The 20,435-nt window shown below is 35.9% G+C and overlaps 1 protein-coding gene across 1 annotated transcript in view; it reads left to right on the top strand.

Annotated features, from left to right (window-relative positions):
* Positions 1–20,435, top strand: part of SNX2 (sorting nexin 2) — a 52,820-nt gene that overhangs the window by 15,039 nt on the left and 17,346 nt on the right. The window contains 7 exon segments of the mRNA XM_017859726.1: positions 4,107–4,132; positions 4,134–4,202; positions 4,205–4,270; positions 6,262–6,328; positions 6,473–6,516; positions 7,856–7,997; positions 15,218–15,296. Coding sequence (XP_017715215.1) covers positions 4,107–4,132; positions 4,134–4,202; positions 4,205–4,270; positions 6,262–6,328; positions 6,473–6,516; positions 7,856–7,997; positions 15,218–15,296 — 493 coding nt within the window.

The raw sequence follows: 20,435 nt of genomic DNA, 5'->3' as shown, positions 1-20,435 counted from the left end.
AAAAAGAAAAGAAAAAAAGGACTCTTCTTTAACAATTTTCTGCTTTAAAATTAAAATTAATGTTTTAATATTAAAAAGCAACATCTTCCTTAAAATTAATGACACAAAAATGAAAATGGTAAATTTTATTTTGTGTGTTTAATGGCCTGATTTACCTGAACTGGCTTTCATTGAGTTAAAACTTAATATGAATGGATTCTTTTGTGGCTCATAAGCTTGGGATTTTCACACTAAACATTTTAACTCGTAAGATTGGGACTTCACACTGATCTGTGAGATGTGCTTCCCTCAAACCTTGCTGTAGTATTGGCACATTACCCATCTCACATGAAAAAGGAAAAAAAAAAAGATAAAAAAAGAATAATTATATTCTCAACTTTCATGGTGGTTCAATATTCAAACCATTCTGTGTTTTTGTACAAACATGCTTGAAGATGCAATCCTCCATCACAAAAATCCATATAATTTACACCTTGATTCAATCCATGAGAAGTTGTCACTGCAGATGAATTCACATATTTTATTATATCACAAAATTAAAAGTATGATACCACATACCATCATGTTCTCTCTTTAAAATTTTAAGCCACCTAACAACTTAGAGTTAAAATCACAGTTATCCAAAGTTGTAATATTACAGTATTTGTTATTATGTCCTTTCATGGACTTTTTTCCAGGCAATCTTTCAAAGTTGTTTCATGGTATTTGTATCTTATGCTAAAATATGACACAAATTCTTTCTCTACTTATCAAGTACTAATCTAAAATTCTGTGTATTCCTTTAATAGTATAGGGTCATACAAAGAGGTTTTAAATTATCCATTTTCTTAAAGACTCCTTCACCCTATAATCTCAGATTTCTATGTAGATGAGTATGTTTAAACCTTACTGTAACAACAGAACTGTGTCTGTGTGTGTGTACATGCGAGGTTTTTTTTTTTTCTTTTTGACAGTATGCACAGCTGATCAAAGAGTTAGCCAAGTGAGGACTATACAATGATATTTGCCCACTTAGCTTGGTTAGAATAAAAATTAAAAACAATTTTTAGGTAGGTTCTCACTCTGTCACGTAAGCTGGAGTGTGTAGTGGTGCCCTGATAGCTCACAGCAGCTTTGAACTCCTGGGCACAAACAATTCTCCCACCCTTGCTTCTCAAGTAGCTAAGTCTACAGTCATGTGCCACCATACCTGGATAATTTATTCATGTTTTGTAGAGATAGGATCTTGCTATGTCGCCCAGGCTGGTCTTGAACTCCTGGCCTCAAACAGTCCTCCTACCTGGGCCTCCCAAATTATTGGGATTACAGGTGTGAGCCACTGAGCCCAGCCAGAAAAATCTTTATAGTGTTTTATTCTACGTAGCAGTCTATACTAAATGCTGTGAATCAAATATGGTGAATATCAGTGTTTGTTTTAAAAAAAGAGAGAGATGGGAACTAAAGAACAATAAACATAGTCATCTGTCTCCTTTGTTAACCTAAAAATAGAAACCTTTTCTATGATTTAGCTTTCATCTTAAACTCAGCTGTATTTGATAATGACATCATTAAGTGACTGAAGACCTAATCTGATCATTTTTATATGAACGAACGAATATTACGCTTGGTTCTTACTTATAATACATTTTAGCAGGTGTAGCATTCCTCCTTCTATGGAGGACTGTGGTTCTAGGAAACTGTAATAGGAAGCAGCATATGTTACTGGGATGGTGAAAACTATTGTTCAGTAATGAGAAAACTATACTTGATTTGTTCCTCCTATACTAGAGGAAAGAATATAGATATTACTGTAGTGACATTGACATAATCAGTTTATACATGTCTCAAAGCATGTCTCCAAGGAACATTTAATCTTTATAGTTAGCACCTATGAAGCATCTTCCTGAACCTTTAGGTCTGCTTTAAATTAAACCTTGTGAATTTGTAATATATTGGTTTAATTAAACTAAAAGGTGTCATGAAGAAAATTTAAGACAGATTATATATTAGTATGTTGAATCTAAATCCTACAGTTTTTGAATGAAGCAGCCTGTTAGTGTAAATAACACAAAACTCAGTATCAGTAAAGTAAAATGTGATTAAAAAGTTTAAATGACTTCATCTCTACTGATTTCTCAATAAAGTTACTATCTCTCACAATATTTTGCCTGTGAGTCTGTTGCCAAATAAGAGTGTCTCTTTCAGATTCTGGGGTTTTTGTTTTCTTTGGTGCTTGTTGTTTTGCTTATTGTTGTAAAGATCTCACACTTGTAGCTTTGATATACTGCTTTTTTACTTTATCGTATTACTCATTGGTTTCATTTCTTTACAAAAAGAGTAATAAATACCAGCAATCATCACAGCCTGAAGTAGCGTATAAGCTTTATTTTGTTTTGGTAGGCTTATCTATATCCTGTTTCAACATCTATAGTCCATTTTCCTTCTTCTGGTTATGGTAGTTTGAAAGATTTTCAGTTATTGATCATTTTCACTTTTAATATGAAAAAGTAAAGAGATCATTTATACTAAGTAAGGATCTCATCAATATGAGATTACCAGTAAGCATAGCTTGATAAAATGTTGACATGTATAACCTTATTTCAGGTAAATATGCTATTACTGCTATACCTTGAGGTATTAAGATTAAAATGGTTCACTGACTATCATTACCACCATCTTGAACCTCTAAGAATCTAAGAACCTCAGGTTAGAAACCACTGGCCTGGTCCTGTGTTTTCCTTGAGGTCCTGCCTGCCTTTCCTAGTATCAATTCTACAAACCAGCAAAGTTGTGGTTTACATTATGGCCATCAATTGTAATTTTCCCTTTCCTGGCTCTGCTTTTTGCATATGCTATTATTCCATTTTCATTGAATTCTTCCTTCATTTTTTCTCTACCCATTTCAGTCTTCTCAGATCTATTTTGTAAACTCTTCCTGATTTTTGTCTCCTGTCTCAACTCAAATTGTAGTGTTTGTTCTGTGGCTTATGTAGCAATTACATGTCTTATAACATTCTTTTCATTGTTTGCCTGGCTATTATTTAAGTCTTTTATTATTATTTAACATCCCACATGCTTATGTCTTGTTTTCCCCAACTAGATTATAAACTCTCTGAGGGCAGGTATGATATTTTACATTTTTGTGTGTTTTTCTGTTGCACTTAGCAGAATGTTATGTAGCCTGTAGACATTCAGTTTATTGATTTGGTTTGATTTTTTAAAATTATTAGTATTAGATTTTTCAAGTGAGTGGGCATTTTAATTTAAAACCTGAACACCTATTTGTTTTGTGTCATATTTGTGTATCTAATTAATATCCAGTAATCTTTAGCAATTAATTACTTTAGATTACTAACTTTGTAGCTTTTCCTAACCAGTTTTTTTTTTTTTTTTTTTTGAGACGGAGTCTCACTCAGTCACCCAGGCTGGAGTGCAGTGGCGCGATCTCGGCTCACTGCAACCTCCACCTCCTGGGTTCACGCCATTCTCCTGCCTCAGCCTCCCCAGTAGCTGGGGCTCCAGGTGCCCGCCATCACACCTGGCTAATTTTTTTGTGTTTTTAGTAGAGACGGGGTTTCACCGTGTTAGCCAGGATGGTCTCGATCTCCTGACCTTGTGATCTGCCCGCCTCGGCCTCCCAAAGTGCTAGGATTACAGGCGTGAGCCACTGCGCCCGGCCTCCTAACCAGTTTTTAATCCAAATTAAAATAGTTGTGGGCAGACTTCCACCATAAAATTTGTGTTTATATGTATAAAATAATCATAATATTAGTGTAAATAAATATTTGAAAGCTAAGTTACCACAAGTATAAGATGTTACAAATCCAAACAAATGTGGCATCATCTACATCATTGCTTTTCTTCCAGCCTTATCCCTACCACTAGTATAATTAAGCTAACTTAATAGGATTCTTTCTAAAACCAACAAAGTTACAGTTGATTTTAAAGTTGTGATAAATAACTAAGGAAGGATGCATAAAATTCCTTTATCACAATTATTTTTAAATGACATTATTTTTTATTTGTGGGTAATATAAAAATATTTGTTATAATCCATTAACTGCTATGTAGAATATTGGGGGTTTGCTTGCCATTGTTCTTAACTAACTTGTTTAATCTATGTCTAGAAGCCACAGAAGAAGTTTCTTTGGACAGCCCTGAAAGGGAACCTATCCTATCCTCGGAACCTTCTCCTGCAATCACACCTGTCACTCCTACGACACTAATTGCTCCTAGAATTGAATCAAAGAGTATGTCTGCTCCTGTGATCTTTGATAGATCCAGGGAAGAGGTACAGGAAAATGTATTCTAAATTAATATGTAAATATATACCTTTTTTTCCCAACCCAGCATCACTCTGCTGTTAGTCATTTCTAATCAAAGCCTTTCAGACATTTTGGGAAAAGAATTTTGGACTAAATAAGTTATGGGATCTGGCTTCCATCTCCCCCACTCTACCCAGTGACCTGGGCATATCATTTACCTTGTTAAGTGAAGGAGTTTGTCATTTCTGATTTTATGATAATAGCGTGTGTTTCTCTGGGTTTCTCTGTTGGTCAGATAATATATAAAAGTGCTTTGAAAACTGTTAATCACAATAAAGTGATATTTTGTGTAAATTTATTTGATAAAATTTGTAATAAATACTACTAATACTTAAAGGTTGCTATTGAAAAAGAAGGGAGGATGTATATCAGTTAAAGGTACATTCTTATGATTTGGCAGTAATTTCTGACAAGGTGAATTGGGAAAAGAAAAATATGGAGGTTATTTTAATGGCAAAATTATATATTTAAAAGTCATTCATGGAAATAGTGTCATTAAAATGACCATGATTAAGTAACCACATACAAAAATATGAATAATCTCGCAAACATAATATTAAGGGAAATAAGGCATAAAAGAACACTGATGTAATTCTAATATATGAACTTTAAAAACAGGTAAAACTAAGGTGCAGTGTTAGATGTCAGGGTAGTGGTTATTTTGGCAGGTAAAGAATGGGTTGTAACTGGAGGGGAAGCATTAGAGGGCCTCCTGAGCTGTAGTGATGATGCTTATTTATGATCTAGGTTCTGGTTACAGTGATGTGTTCACTTTGTGAAGATTTATTGAACTGTACACTGAAAATTTATATACTTTTATGTAATGATTTTTTAAAGTTTTACTTTAAAAATATCTGTACAAGAAGACAACATTGAAATAAAACAATTATGGTTCAAAACACTTTTCATTTAGATACTGTTAGACTATTAATAATTGCCTTGAAAAATTTGCAAAGTTGAATAATCTCTGAACTTTGTGCTTGAGAAGAACAAAGCTTTCCTGCAGAGCTAATGTGTGAATTGCTTATTTTTAATGGCATTTACAAGGGCTTCTCTGAAGTCTCGACATAGGGTTATCATTTTCCCACTTACTGCTTTTCACTGAGGTTTATAATGCTTTCCTTGGCCTCCAGAAGAACATGTGTTTATTAGATAATTTGAGAAATCTTGATACTAAAGTTGCTTTTCAGTATAATCACTTCTGCTGGTATGTAAGGTTCTACTGATATAAGTAATGAGTACCTACCTCCTTGGTATTAAGGGGTAGAGACAGAACTTTGAAAAATGCTAGTATTAAAATTAATTAAGGAGGTAATTTTTTACTAATCTGAATCTGAAGATTCAGTATATAGAACAAAAAATCCCACAATATTTGTACAAAAAGACTAAAACATTTTTTTCTGCATCTGAGGAATTAACACAAGATTTTGGGCTGGGCGTAGTGGTTCACACCTGTAATCCCAGCACTTTGGGAGGCCGAGGTGGGCAGATCACCTGAGGTCAGCAGTTCGAAACCAGCCTGGCCAACATGGTGAAACCCTGTCTCTACTAAAAATACAAAAATCACCTGGGTGTGGTGGCAGACACCTGTAATCCCAGCTACTTGAGAGGCCGAGGCATGAGAATTGCTTGAACCCAGCAGGCAGAGGTTGCAGTGAGCTGAGATTGAGCCACTGTACTCCCACCTGGGCAACAGAGTGAGACTCTGTCTTTAAAAAAAAAAAGAAAAACTTGTTACTTCTCCAGATGGTCTTTTTCGTGTGTGTGTGTGTGTGTGTGTATTTTATTTATAAAGTCAGGAAATGTGAAAGTTTTATTGTTTTCAAAATGAAGTGCTGGGTGGCTAAATTATTTGTTGTGACAGTGACTGTTACAGAAAATAGATGATAAAAATTAGTGTCATGACAATAATTTAAATTATAATCTTTAATGCCAAAAAATAAATTATACTTTCTAGATTGAAGAAGAAGCAAATGGGGATATTTTTGACATAGAAATTGGTGTATCAGATCCAGAGAAAGTTGGTGAGTCAATATTTATTATATTTTGTATTTGCTTTTTATTAGGTTGTTGGTTTTGTATTGTTTTCTTCATACATCAGTATAGTATTAAATGAGTTTTATTTTTATGCATGTGATTTTAATAGTAGTGTTTGACTTTTTTTGTAGGTGATGGCATGAATGCCTATATGGCATATAGAGTAACAACAAAGGTGAGCTTTTTGTGCTTTTAAAAAAACTATTGAGCCCTCATTATGTGTAGTATAAGGATATGGCTATGATTAAGGTAGAAGTGATCCCTGTCTTTATAAAGGTTATCACCTAATAAAGATTGCCAAGAAGTAGGTACAATGAGTTGTGAGTGGTTTGATTTGTAGTGTTCAGTGAGAGTATGCAGGATGGGACCTAATTCAGACCTCGGGATGCCTAAGCCAAGACACAGATGTGGGAAATGATGAGAAGGAGTGGGGGAAGAAGAAGAATGCTTGTTCCAGGTGAGGAATGTGCTTGTGCAAAAGCCAAAAGTCAAGAAAGCATTGTGCTTTCTAGAATCTCTTAGAAGTGATGCATGATTGAATTGTTTAGCAGTAAGACTTCGTGTATTATGAGCAGCCACATTTTAAGGAGTTTAGCTTCATCCTAAGTATAATGGAGAGCCATTAAAGAAGTTCAGAGAAGAGTGGCACAATTAGGTTTTTGTTTTAGGAATATTTCTTTGGCCTCAGTATGAATTGGGAGGGTCAAAGTAGAGGTCGGGATTTCCAGTTACAGGGACACTGCAATGATTAAAGGATTGTATGCCTTCAAATCTTAAAAGAGAGTGTCTGTCACAGCAATTCTAGCTGTGAGCAGTAATACTTTATACTAAGAAAATGGTTCTGGAGATGAGTGAAGTAAGTGTCTTCTTGAGTTACCTAGGAGGTAGAATTGACAGGACTTGGATGTAAGTGATGAGGAAGGAGAGGGATGCCTAGATTATTGACTAGAGGGACTTTGCAGCTGTGAGAGTGATCCATGGAGAAAGGCAACACGGGCAGGAACACAGTGAGGATGGGGATGACAGTTGTTAATTAATTGGGTAAATATTCATTAAGCACCTACCATAGTGTCAAACTTTGTTGCAAGCACTGGGGTAGAGTAGTAAACAATGCAGACAAGGGTGGCATCTTAAAGAACTTCTGTTCCAGCAGGGGGAAATAGGGTAAGTTTGAAGTGCCAGTGAGATTTAAGTGGAGGGGTATTTGGATATATTGGACTGAAGCTTTGAAAGATACCTGGGCCAAATGTAAAGATTTAAGAATTGTTAGCATACATAGAGTGAATAAGATCAGTTAAGATAGAATAATGCAAATACTTTTTTGTCCTATTAAGGTTCTGTAAAATCTATGGTTTAGGTTTTTTTTAGTTAGAAACCTATATACCACATTAGTTAGATACTCTGCATTCTTTTGCAAAGTAGATATATGTGTGTGTTCACAATTATGTATAACATTAATTTGTGGAATAATTGCTTACTATTCAAAATTTGAAATACCTCTTCTTCACTTATAGACATCTCTTTCCATGTTCAGTAAGAGTGAATTTTCAGTGAAAAGAAGATTCAGTGACTTTCTTGGTTTGCACAGCAAATTAGCAAGCAAATATTTACATGTTGGTTATATTGTGCCACCAGCTCCAGAAAAGAGTATAGTAGGTAAGCACAAATTTTCAAAATTAATTTTGTTACTGTTACTAGTTCAGTTTTAACTGGATAGATTTGTGGATTTCTTAATCATTCACTGTCAACATTTTATAATACGTAGAGATAACTGAATTTAAATATTTCATTTATACTAATCATGCATGGATTGAAGAATGTATTGGTAATAGTTTTATTTTCTAACACTTGAGGATTTTTGTTTATGTAATACAATAATGTTAAATACTGGGTTGAGGCCAGGTGTGGTGGCTCACACCTGTAATCCCAGCACTTAGGGAGGCCAAGGTGGGAAGATACTTGAGGTTAGGAGTTCGAGACCAGCCTGGCCAACTTGGTGAAACCCCTGTCTCTAGTAAAATACAAAAATTAGCCAGGCATGGTGGCATGTGCCTGTAATTCCAGCTAATTGGTGGGCAGAGTCAGGAGAATCACTTGAACTCAGAAGGCGGAGGTTGCAGTGAGCTGAGATCACGCCTGGGCAACAGAGTGAGACTCCGTCTCAAAAAAAATTGGGGTTAAAATTTACCAAGTTAAAAGCAGTTGGAAACCCTAACCTTTTAGGGTCATTAGATTACCATTTTACTGAGTCACAATCAGAGAATACTTATTCTTAATATGTTAACATTTTTCTAAGGGATGGAGGTGTTAGACCCTCAGCTATACACTAGCCTTGGCTCATATAAGAGCTGTTTAAACTCATCTTAGTTCATTTCGTACCTCAATTTAGAGTTTAAAAACACTTCTACTTTTTTAGGGGGTGGGGTGGGGGATGGAATCTCACTCTGTCATCCAGGCTGAGTGCAGTGGTGTGATCTTGGCTCACTGCAACCTCTACCTCCTGGGTTCAAGTGATTCCCCTGCCCCAGCCTCACGAGTAGCTGGGACTACAGGCACACACCACCACACCTGGCTAATGTTTTTTGTTTCTTTAGTATAGACGGGGTTTCACCATATTGGCCTCGCTGATCTTGAATTCCTGACCTTGTGATCCGCTTGCCTTGACCTCCCAAAGTGCTGGGATTACAGGGGTGAGCCACTGTGCCCGGCCACATTTGTACTTCTATAAGCAATAAAGACTTAGTTAAGAAACTGCAGAAAATTACAAAAGAGGAGGAAACCTCCATAGGCCCACCATTAAAAGACACCTGTCATCTCAAAATTTTGTAGTATTTTATTCAATGCTTTTTCAGTCATAGGTTTTATTTACCTTTTCTTTTTTTTTCCTTTAAAGTAATTATCTTCTCTGTATCGTTCACAGTTTTAGTACATGTGCTACCAAAGTGAGCACTACCATTACTTTTCTTTATACTTAGATTAATCTGAAAGTGTTTTTTTTTTTTTGAGACAGAGTCTCGCTTTGCTGCCCAGGCTGGAGTGCAGTGGTGTGATCTTGGCTTGGTCATGGTGGCTCACGCCTGTAATCCCAGCACTTTGGGAGGCCAAGACGGGTGGATCACCTGAGGTCAGGAGTTCGAGACCAGCCTGGCCAACACAGTGAAATCCTATCTCTACAAAAATAAAAAAATTAGCTGGGCATGGTGGCTCCCGCCTGTAAATTCGAGCTACTCAGGAGGCTGAGGTGGGAGAATCGCTTGAACCAGGGAGGCCGAGGTTGCAGTGAGCCAAGATTGCTCCATTGCACTCTAGGCTGGGCAACTGAGCGAGACTCCATCTCAAAAAAAAAAAAAAAAAAGATTTTGCTGTTTTTTTTTTTCCCCAAGCTGGTCTCAAACTCCTGGCCCCAAGCAGTCCTCCTGTCTGGCCTCCCAAAGTGGTGGGATTACAGACCGGAACCACCATGCTCAGCCAAAATTTACTGATTTTTAAATTATTGTTTTTACTTTTTTAAACATTAGGTTTATAAAGCAATGTTATTAGTACCTGTTATGGTTTCAAAACCTAACGTATTTAGATGAATTTGTTATATTCTTTTTTTTTTTTTAATTCAAAATTGAGTTTAGTCGTTCTTTAACTTTTTGGTCTTTCAAGACCCCTTTGTATTCTTAAAATTTGTTCAGGACCCTAAGGAACTTTTGTTTATGTGGGCTATATTTATGGACATTTCGTTTGAAAACATTTTAAAATTTTATTTATTGTTTTAAAATAACAATAAACTCATCATATGTGAAACCTTTGTGAAATAAATTCTGCAAGACAAATTTAATAAGGGTGGCTTACTTTTTTTTCTTCTACATTTTTGCAAATCTCTTTAATTTCTGGCTTAATAGAGGATAATTGTATTCTTATATCTGATTCTGCACTCAATTTGTTTTGAAATAACACATCATATTACCTTTGTAAAACTACACTGAACACTCATGAAATAATGAGAGTAAAAAACCCGAAATAATAGTTCAGTATTATGAAAATAGACTTTGTACCCACCCACCTGTCCCCCTTAAGGGTCTCTGAAACCCTCCAGGTATTCTGAACCATATTTTAGAACTGCTAATCTTTAATAATCTTATTTCTTCTACTTTAGAACTGCTAATAATTTAATAATCTTATTTCTTCTACTCTAAACTATTGTAGTGGTATTTTTGGCATCCTGTTATCTCTGTAGAGAACTTAAGTTTTATTTATCATGGTTTTTTTTATTAATGTCTTTTTTTGACTTCATCATGCAACATTTTTACATACCAAAAGAGGTAAAACAACATTATTTTATCTCATTTTGGTAGCTGTATATGCTTAGTTAATCCTTACATGTTGACAAAATATTTTAAAACTAAAGTTTCATGCCTAAGGTTATTGTTTCCAACTGATTTTCTGCCTTAATAATCTTCAGTGTTCCATGAATTATTATAGTGTAATAAATACCGCATGTAAATTCAAAGTGGAAGTTAGAAACTAAATCCTAAGAGCATCCTTTTCTGTTACTGATTCTGACTGGCTCCAAATGTTCATAGGGGACAGTGACACAGATATATTTATGTTATCCATGTATATGACCAGCCTAGCCTATTATAGCAGTGGTCCTGACCAGGTGCAGTGGCTCATGCCTGTAATCCCAGCACTCTGGGTGGCTGAGGCGTGTGGATCACAAGATCAGGAGATCGAGACCATCCTGCCTAACACGGGAAACCCCCGTCTCTACTAAAAATGCAAAAAAAAAAAAAAAAAAGTAGCCGGACGTGATGGCACGCACCTGTAGTCCCAGCTACTTGGGAGGCTGAGGCAGGAGAATGACTCGAACCTGGGAGGCAGAGGTTGCAGTGAACCAAGATTGCACCTCTACTCTGCAGCCTGGGCGACAGAGTGAGACTCCCGTCTCAAAAAAAGAAAAAAAAAGGCAGTGGTCCCCAACCTTTTTGGCACCAGGAACAGTTTTCATGAAAGACAATTTTTCCACGGATGGGGTTGGGGTGGGGCATGGTTTCAGGATGAAAGTGTTCCACTTCAGATCATCGGCACTAGATTCTCATGAGGAGCACACAACCTAGATCCCTTGCATGCTCAGTTCATAGGGTTCACACTCCTTTGAGAATCCAATGCCACTGCAGATGTGACAGGAAGCAGAGCTCATCTCCTGCTGTTTGGCCCACTTCCTAACAGGCCATGGACCAGTACTGGTGCATGACCTAAGGTTGGGGACCCCTGGATTAAAGCATAGGAATAACTAACATTCACTGAATGCTTACTGTGCTGATGTACTGTGGTAAGTACTTCATGTACATTCTGTCATTTGATCCTCTCAGCAACTTTATGAGGTTAACTTATTGTCTTTATTTTACAGGCAAGGAAACAAAGGTTAGTCAAGGTTAGGTAACATGGTCCAAGTCAGTGACAGAGCTGAGCTTTGAATGTAGGCTTTCTATCTCCAGACCCTCTATTCTTGATCATGATTCTATTCTGCATCCTAATTTCAGTATGGTTATTTTACCACAATTATAGTTAGCTTGAATTTTTTACCTAAAATAGAAAACTTGCCAATTTTTAAAAATAACATAATGCTTGTGTTATTGTAGAATCATCTAAAGTACATTTAAGCCTGATCAACATAGTAAGACCCCATTTCTACAAAAAAAAAAAAATTGAAAATTAGCTGGTCATGGTGATGTGCACCTGTGGTCCTAGCTACTCAGGAGGCAGGCAAGAGAATCATTTGAGCCCAGGAGTTTGAGGCTGCAGTAAACGACGATCAAGCCACTGCACTCCAGCCTAGGTATCAGAGCAAGAATACAATTTATTTTATTCTTATAGTAGCTGGGACTACAGGTGTGCCACCATGCCCAGCTGATTTTTTCTTTTCTTTTTTTTGGTAGATAGGATCTCACTATGTTGCCCAGGCTACTCTCAAATTCCTGGGCTTAAACCATCCCCCCTCTACAGGGATGGTTCAGTCCCAAAGTGTTGAAATTACAGACATGAGTCACCACACCCAACTGAAATACATTTAACGTGGATTAAGTTGTTTAAAACTTCTTTTTTTGTTTTTTCTTTGAGACGGAGTCTCGCTCTTGTTGCCCAGGCTGGAGTGCAGTGGCGCCATCTTGGCTCACTGCAAGCTCCGTCTTCTGGGTTCACGCTATTCTCCTGCCTCAGCCTCCTGAGTAGCTGGGACTACAGGTGTCTGCCAGTGTGCCCAGCTAATTTTTTGTATTTTTAGTAGAGACGGGGTTTTGCCGTGTTAGCCAGGATGTTCTCCATCTCCTGACCTCATGATCCGCCAGCCTTGGCCTCCCAAAGTGCTGGGATTACAGGCGTGAGCCACAGCGCCTGGCCTGTTTAAAACTTTATACACACACACACACACACAGACACACACACACACCCCACCATTCCAAAAAGGATTTCAGGCAACTACATGTAATACAGTTTATATATAGAGAAATTGTCAGGAAAAAATTAAGTGTAGTCAAATAGTAATATGAAGCCAAGCAAAACAATTTCTTCAAAGTATGGTAAAGTCTTGAACAATTATTAAAGGTGGGTGACAAATTGATCTTTGAACTTCTAATTACATAGCTGGTGGTTTTCAAGTAACTTGCACTTACAGCGGGGGCGTGGAAAAAGAGTCATAACTTCTCTTTGCTGGAAAGCTTTGTAACTGCCACTGGAGGGAGAAGAGTCTTCATTAGCACATAACTTACTGCTTTGGTAGGACCTTCATTGGCTTAAGAGCACTATTCCATTTAAACTATTAGAAAAGGACAACGAAGTTGAAAAGTATTAAAAGTTAACTGGGGCCAGGCGCGGTGGCTCAAGCCTGTAATCCCAGCACTTTGGGAGGCCAAGACGGGCGGATCACGAGGTCAGGAGATCGAGACCATCCTGGCTAACACGGTGAAACCCCGTCTCTACTAAAACTACAGAAAGCTAGCCGGGCGACGTGGCGGCGCCTGTAGTCCCAGCTACCCGGGAGGCTGAGACAGGAGAATGGCGTGAACCCGGGAGGCGGAGCTTGCAGTGAGCTGAGATCCGGCCACTGCACTCCAGCCTGGGTGACAGAGCGAGACTCCGTCTCAAAAAATAAATAAATAAATAAATAAAAAAATAAAAAAAAAAATAAAAGTTAACTGGTTAAGGTAGGTTGTTTGGGGTTTTATTTATTTGTTTATTTATTGGTCACAATGTCCCTTAATGATTACCTCTAAAAAGTAGAATGGATAGAAGGTCTTTAATTTCAGTGAAGAACTACCTAGTGGTGAGATTTTTTTTCAGGGAAATAGAGTTCGTGAAACAATTCACATCCCATATCCAGTAGTCCAGTCAGAGGTAGCTTTAGGTGTCTTAAGTTTTCCTTTTCAAGCCATTGCATTCCATTGGAATTTTAAACAAAACATTAATAGGTGATTAATAATTAATGTGCCAAACTGAAGATGTACCAAACTGAAGAATTGTATGGTTTTACATAATCCATTTTTAAAAGACTTTATTGGAATATAATTTACATACCATATAATTCATCCATTAAAAGTGACTAGGTCGGGTGTGGTAACACATGCCTGTAATTCTAGTACTTTGGGAAGCTGAGGCAGTTGGATTGCTTGAGCCCAGGAGTTTGAGACCAGCCTGGGCAACATAGCAAAACCTTAGTCTCTACAGAAAATTAGCTGGGTATGGTGGTGCGTGCTGGTAGTCCCAGCTACTCAGGATTGCTTGAGCCTGGAATATAGAGAGGCTGCAGTGAACCGTGATCATGCCACTGCACTCCAGCCCAGGTGACAGAATGAGACCGTGTTTCGAAAAAGAAAAAAAAAGGGTATCCAATTCACTGGCTTTTAATATATTAAGCGTTGTGCATACATTACCACAGTCAATTTTAGAATATTTTTATTACCCGAAAATGGAATCTGGGATCCCTTAGCCATCATCCCCTAATGTCCTCATCTCCCCAGCCCTAGGCAGGCACTAATTTACTTTCTTTTTCTAAATATTTACCTATTCTGCACATTTCTTGTAGAGGGGGTCATGCAGTAGATGATTTTTTTTGTGTGTGACACATTCCTTCCACTTTGAGTCATATTTTCAAGGTTCTTTCATGGTGTAGCATATATTCAATACTTTGTTTCCACAGAATACATTTTGAAAGGAAAAGAACAGGAGAATAAAAGAGAAAATCTGCAGTCTAAAATTTCCCGTACAGAAATAATTAACATGACTTATTTTTTAAATCTGAAGTTATAAATAACTCTGTGAAAGAGCTTTTTCTTTCAACCGTTATAAAACTAGCTATGATAAGTAAATAAGAACATGCTCTTAGAATCTGCAGGAGAGAAAACATAACACATTCATGGATTACATTTATTGTCATCCCAAAGTAAAGAATTTTAATTATTGCTCATGATAAATGAAAATGTTAATTGAGCTTAAATTTATTCATTTGAAATTCCATTATGCATATTGGGTTAGAAACACATTTTAATTTACCAGGAGTATAAAATACAACAGATAAGGGTTCTTTTTGATATAAGCTTTTCTGTAAATTAAAAGCAGTATGGAATCAGAAAACTATAAACATTTTATCCGTTCTCTTTATCTGTTCATTTTATCTGTTTCTTAAAATATTTTTAAGTATTTACCAAGTAAATATGTTAACATATGAGATTTTAATTCCTCAAAACGTTTTTGCTTTCTAAGTAAGATACTAGTTACAAGTTTAGGGCTGTTAAGTTCAAATTTTGAGTGTATTTTAAATTATGAAGAAATGATTATAAAAGACTTTCACAACAATATAAAGTCATCATGAATCTCATTCAACTTCTTCAAAGGGATGACCAAGGTCAAAGTGGGTAAAGAAGACTCATCATCCACTGAGTTTGTAGAAAAACGGAGAGCAGCTCTTGAAAGGTAATTCTAGACAGCTGTATGTTATTACTCTCATGTTTGTACTTTAAATGTAATTCCATTATATGGCACAATTGTGTTTTAATGATTAAATTTTTTCCAAGGTACCACTTGATGGCTCTTAAGACTGCTTTAAACTTTTTTAAGAAAATTACTTCTTTCAACAAAATACTATGTAATTATTCTGTATAATTTTTAATCCTCATCAGTAGTCTAACAAAATAACACCCATATTTCTATTACATGCTACAAGCAGGAGCATATAATAGAAAACATATAAAGACATGAGTTAGCTGGGGATAGAATTATATCATAGGTAGTCACCAAGAGTACTAAGAAACTGCCAAACTTGGAAAACATGGAAGTTGTGAATGGGGGGAAAAATAAAAATTTTTTGATAAAAATAATCCCACTTTGGTCTTATTTAGGTTTCTAGGAAGTTATACCACATTCATGTACTGTGTTGGATAGTATAGCTAATTATAGTTCATCTAAATTAATTTTTCTGATGAGTTTTTACTTAGAATATTATTAAATACAGTGAGAAGTACAGTTTGTGCCCCTTTGTTTTGTATAATTGATTTTACTTGAATGTACAAAAGTATTAGTCTTTGCTTGAGTTGACTGTATACAATTGGCCCTCCATATCTGTGGGTGCCTCATTTATGGATTCAACTAACCGTGAATGGAAAATATTTGAAAAAAAAAATTACATCTATACTAAACATGTACAGACGTTTTTGGTCATTATTGTCTAAACAATACAGCTTAACAACTGTTTTCATAGTCTTTCCATTATATTAGGTATTATAAGTCTAGAGGTGACTTAAAGTATATGAGAGGATGTCCATAGATTATTATGCAAACACTACGCCATTTTCTATCAGGGAGTTCAACATTTGCAGATTTTGGTATCCGTAGGATGTCCTGGAACCAGTCCCCCACTGATACTGAGGGACAGCTATACTTAAAGGCTAATATATATGCTGTGTTTTCCTTTAGAGTACTTGACTCTACACATTTCCTATAGCTTTGAAGACTTGTCTTCATTGAAGCAGACTAAAACAGGGAGGGATGGGAAGATGGGAAGAACCCCACCTCCATAGTCTTAAAATTATTCCTTCCTTGCTGTGCTGACAAAGTGAGAAAACAAATATAAATTATCTTAAAGCCCAGCATTTAAGACGCAAGTTGGTAATTACCTAGGCTTGAAACTTTCTAATTTCATTTTTTTTTTTGGTTTGCTTGCTCTTTATTTTTCTCTGGCTTAAAATCAGTGGTTAAGGTGAATAGGACAGGTCTTGGGGGGTGGTATCTATTTCTCTAGGTCGCAAATTATTTTTTAAAACTATTTCAGGCAACTTATTTCTAGTTTTCAGTAGTAAATTGTTTAAATTTTAAGAAAAATGGCACAGTGAAGTTAGATTTGAACAATTTGCATTAAGAAAAGCTAAAGAATATGTAGTTTAAAATCTTATACTAGAGAAGACTTAAAGATGGGATTATGTCTGTGAGAATCAGCAGTTACCCAGAAAAAGGATTTAAATTGCATCAAGAGAAGTTTAGGTTAGGCATTTGAATTGATTCTATTGTAGGAGAGGTCATAGACTGAATATTTTTAAGAATCAAGGTAGATAATGGTCTACCTTGATTTCACTTAGTCTTTCCTGAAAATGTAACCATGACCCTTTGAGAGACCTTTCAAGTCTTATTTTTCTAAGAGTAAATCTGAAGTATTTCAGATGGCATGCTTGATAAGGAACTTAATGAAGATTTATTGTACCAAGGACATATAATTTGATTCTATGTTTACCTTTCTTCTAACTTGACTGCATTGCATAGTACTTACCGTACCTTCATGTAGTATGAAATGTTGAGGAGAGTTTTAAGGGATATTGAAACTTGACCCAGTGTGTGTATAAAGACACTTTCTTTATTGATAAATTCTACTTGTTAAATGCTACCATAGTGGAATTTACAATAGTGAAAAAAAGAAAGAAACAGTATAGTATGAGGGAAAAGTTCATTTTCAATTAGAAAAAAAATCACTGAAGAAAATATAGGCATAAAGGTATAGAAGCAAAGGAACTGGAATGGTTCTTTTAATCTAATCATAATTCTTCTATCCAAGCTAATTTTCCTGTACACGTTTATTTTTTGATCTGTACAGGATTTTAAAACTGCATTTTTCTTGCCCTTTCATATAATCAGCTCTTCTAAAGTGATTTTTCTGTGGTATTTCTTAAACTTTAAACATCAAGCAGGTACATCTGTGGGATACCCAACCTAGTTGGATCTGGTGGGTTAGGGAAGTATTTTTCTTTGTATTACTTTATTTAATAGCATGATATTTATGTATTTGTTCAAACTTAGATAATCCAGATTACTATCTTGAATGAAAGGATAAATATCTGGTATTAAAGGTTAGGAAGCAAAAAGGAGCGGTTAAATAACAAGTATCCCTGTGCCACACTCACTAAAGTAAGCAGAGACTACCTCTATTAAGAGTAACCCTAACATCCCTCGCCTGGTTTTCTTGAGAGTACTTCAGATCTTTAGATCATATTGAGTGTATTTTATAGGTAAGGATACACATCTGCAAATACAAAAGGAGAAATTTAGAGCCTGATAATAAGTGTATAAGATTTATAATTCCTTTTCAGTTGAAACCTGTACTAACACTACATACTTCCTGTGTGACCTTAGGTAGATTACTTAGATGCATTCCTCTTTAAAGTGTAAGTGTGAGGCTGGGCGCGGTGGCTCACGCCTGTAATCCCAGCACTTTGTGGGGCTGAGGTGGGTGGATCACGAGGTCAAGAGATCGAGACCATCCTGGCCAACATGGTAAAACACCGTCCCTACTAAAAATACAAAAAATTGGCTGGGTGTGGTGGCGTGTGCCTCTAGTCACAGCTACTTGGGAGGCTGAGGCAGGAGAATTGCTTGAACCCAGGAGGCAGAGGTTGCAGTGAGCCGAGATCGTGCCACTGCATTCCAGCCTGTCGACAGAGTGAGACTCCATCTCTAAATAAATAAATAAAATGTAAGTGTGTCAGGATTGTGTTCATTTCAAGCATCTAAAAATCTGACTGGCCTAAACAGTTAATGTAGATTAATTAAGCCACTCTTTCAAATCAAAGAGTTTGGGGTAGGCAGCTGTTCAGGATTGTCTAATTCACCAGGAAATTCTGTTGCTTCTTTCTGATGACTGATAATACAACCTTTTCTCACCAGTCTACTGACTTTGAGTCCAAAGGTGTTAATTAACTGCAGTAGCCTCCTAATTGGTGTCCCTCATTCCATTCTTGGCACTTCTACTTTAATATAGAACTTACAGTAGTTTTATATATATTTATATTCTAAAATATAAATCAGATCATTTTTAACCCCTCCCCACCCTGGCCCCATGCCCCCATTTTACTCAGTAAAAGCCAGAGTCCTTTTAATGGACTACAAGACTCTATATTACCTGCACGCCTCACTGTGTTACCATTTGATCTCATATCCTCCGTGATCACTCACTCTGCTTTAGGCCAGACTAACCTTTTTGCTGCTTGTCAAACACCCTCGGCATTTTCCTATCTTAGAGTCTTTCAACTGCCTGCTCCCTCTGCCTAGAATTCTTTGTTCCTGGGTATCTGAATAGCTAACTCATTCCTTGTTCAAATTCGTATGTTCAAATAACACCTTTCAAGTGAAGCCTGTTTCAGTCATTGGCTTTCTTCTGACCTATTCTATTTATATTGCCACCAACCATGTCTTAAATACTTGGTGATATTTACCCCATTGTTCTGTCTTTTTTTCCCATAGCTTTTGTCACTTTGTCACATACTTTATCATTTGTATGTTTATTATGTTTATAGTTTATTGTCTATCTTGTACTAAAATGTAAGCTTCACCAGGGAAGGAATCTTAGTCTCTTGCTCACTGATGTCTTCCAGGTACTCAAAACCGTACTTAATAGGTAGTAACAGCTCAGTAAGTATTTGTTGAATGAATAAGTGAATGTCATCCAAGACCCAGGCTCTTTCTACCTTTTATTCTCCCATTATGTGCACTTGTGTTTTAGTTTCAAGCAAGATAAATATTTGTAACTCTGTTGCTCTCAAGCATTTTATATAACCTACTTTGTTTTGTTTTGTTTCTGGTAAGTAAATAAGAATTTGAAAGCCTTGAGTGATTTTTTCATCAGTAACTTGAAGTAAACTTGAAGAACAATTACTGAGCACCTCTTATTGGATGTGGTATTGATCAGTTCCATTTCTGTCTCTTTTCAGTGTTTCAGTTTCTCCCCATACCTCTTTTCCTGTCTTCTTCCTACACTCATTTACCCTTTTTGTCCTGTGTCTTTCTTTTATATTATAACCGTCTCTGGTCTTAATTCCGAGTTGGCGTATGTTTATAAATATTTATTGTTTTAAAATCCATTTTATAGTTCTGTTCTTAATTTCAACATTATAAAAGCTTATATATATATAAAAGCATATTTATGTATACTTTTTTAGTTTTAGTTTATATTTTAGTTTATATATGTTTAGTTTATATATGTTTTAGTTAACATTTTAGTTTATGTTATATATATAAACTAAAAAAATGTATAAACTAAATATAAACTATAAACTAAAAAACTAAAAAATAGTAAACTAAAAAATATAAACTAAAAAAATACGTACATGTATTTTTTAGTATATGTATTTAGTGTATGTATTTAGCTTTATTTTATGTTGCCCTTGAGAAGGAAGGTTTTACTCCCTTTTCTGGAATATCGTTTTTCAAAATTGATTCTTCAGAATGCTAATACGTGGTAAAATGAAAAAGATCTATAGTCAATTGAGTTTCAACTACTATATTTATAGTCAATTGAGTTTCAATACTTCAACTAGGGTTATTTTCTGTAGGAGTTCTCACAACACTTAATAAAATGCTGTTTGATACTAATTTTAAAAGACAGGAATACGTATATGTTTCAAACTTTCTTGATATGGAATCAGTCTTTTCATGGAATAGTACATGAGACTAGTATTCTACAGAACTCACTTTGGAAAGCTGTTTTAGAATATAAATGATACAAAGTATTTCCACTTAGGTTTGAAATATTAGAATCTTTCTCTTTCTTTCTTTCTTTCTTTCTTTCTTTCT

Source organism: Rhinopithecus bieti, unplaced genomic scaffold, assembly GCF_001698545.2.
Source record: "Rhinopithecus bieti isolate Rb0 unplaced genomic scaffold, ASM169854v2 scaffold_48739, whole genome shotgun sequence".
NCBI lineage: Eukaryota > Metazoa > Chordata > Mammalia > Primates > Cercopithecidae > Rhinopithecus > Rhinopithecus bieti.
Note: the sequence above shows the minus strand (reverse complement) of the source record. Positions and strands in the feature narration are given on the sequence as shown.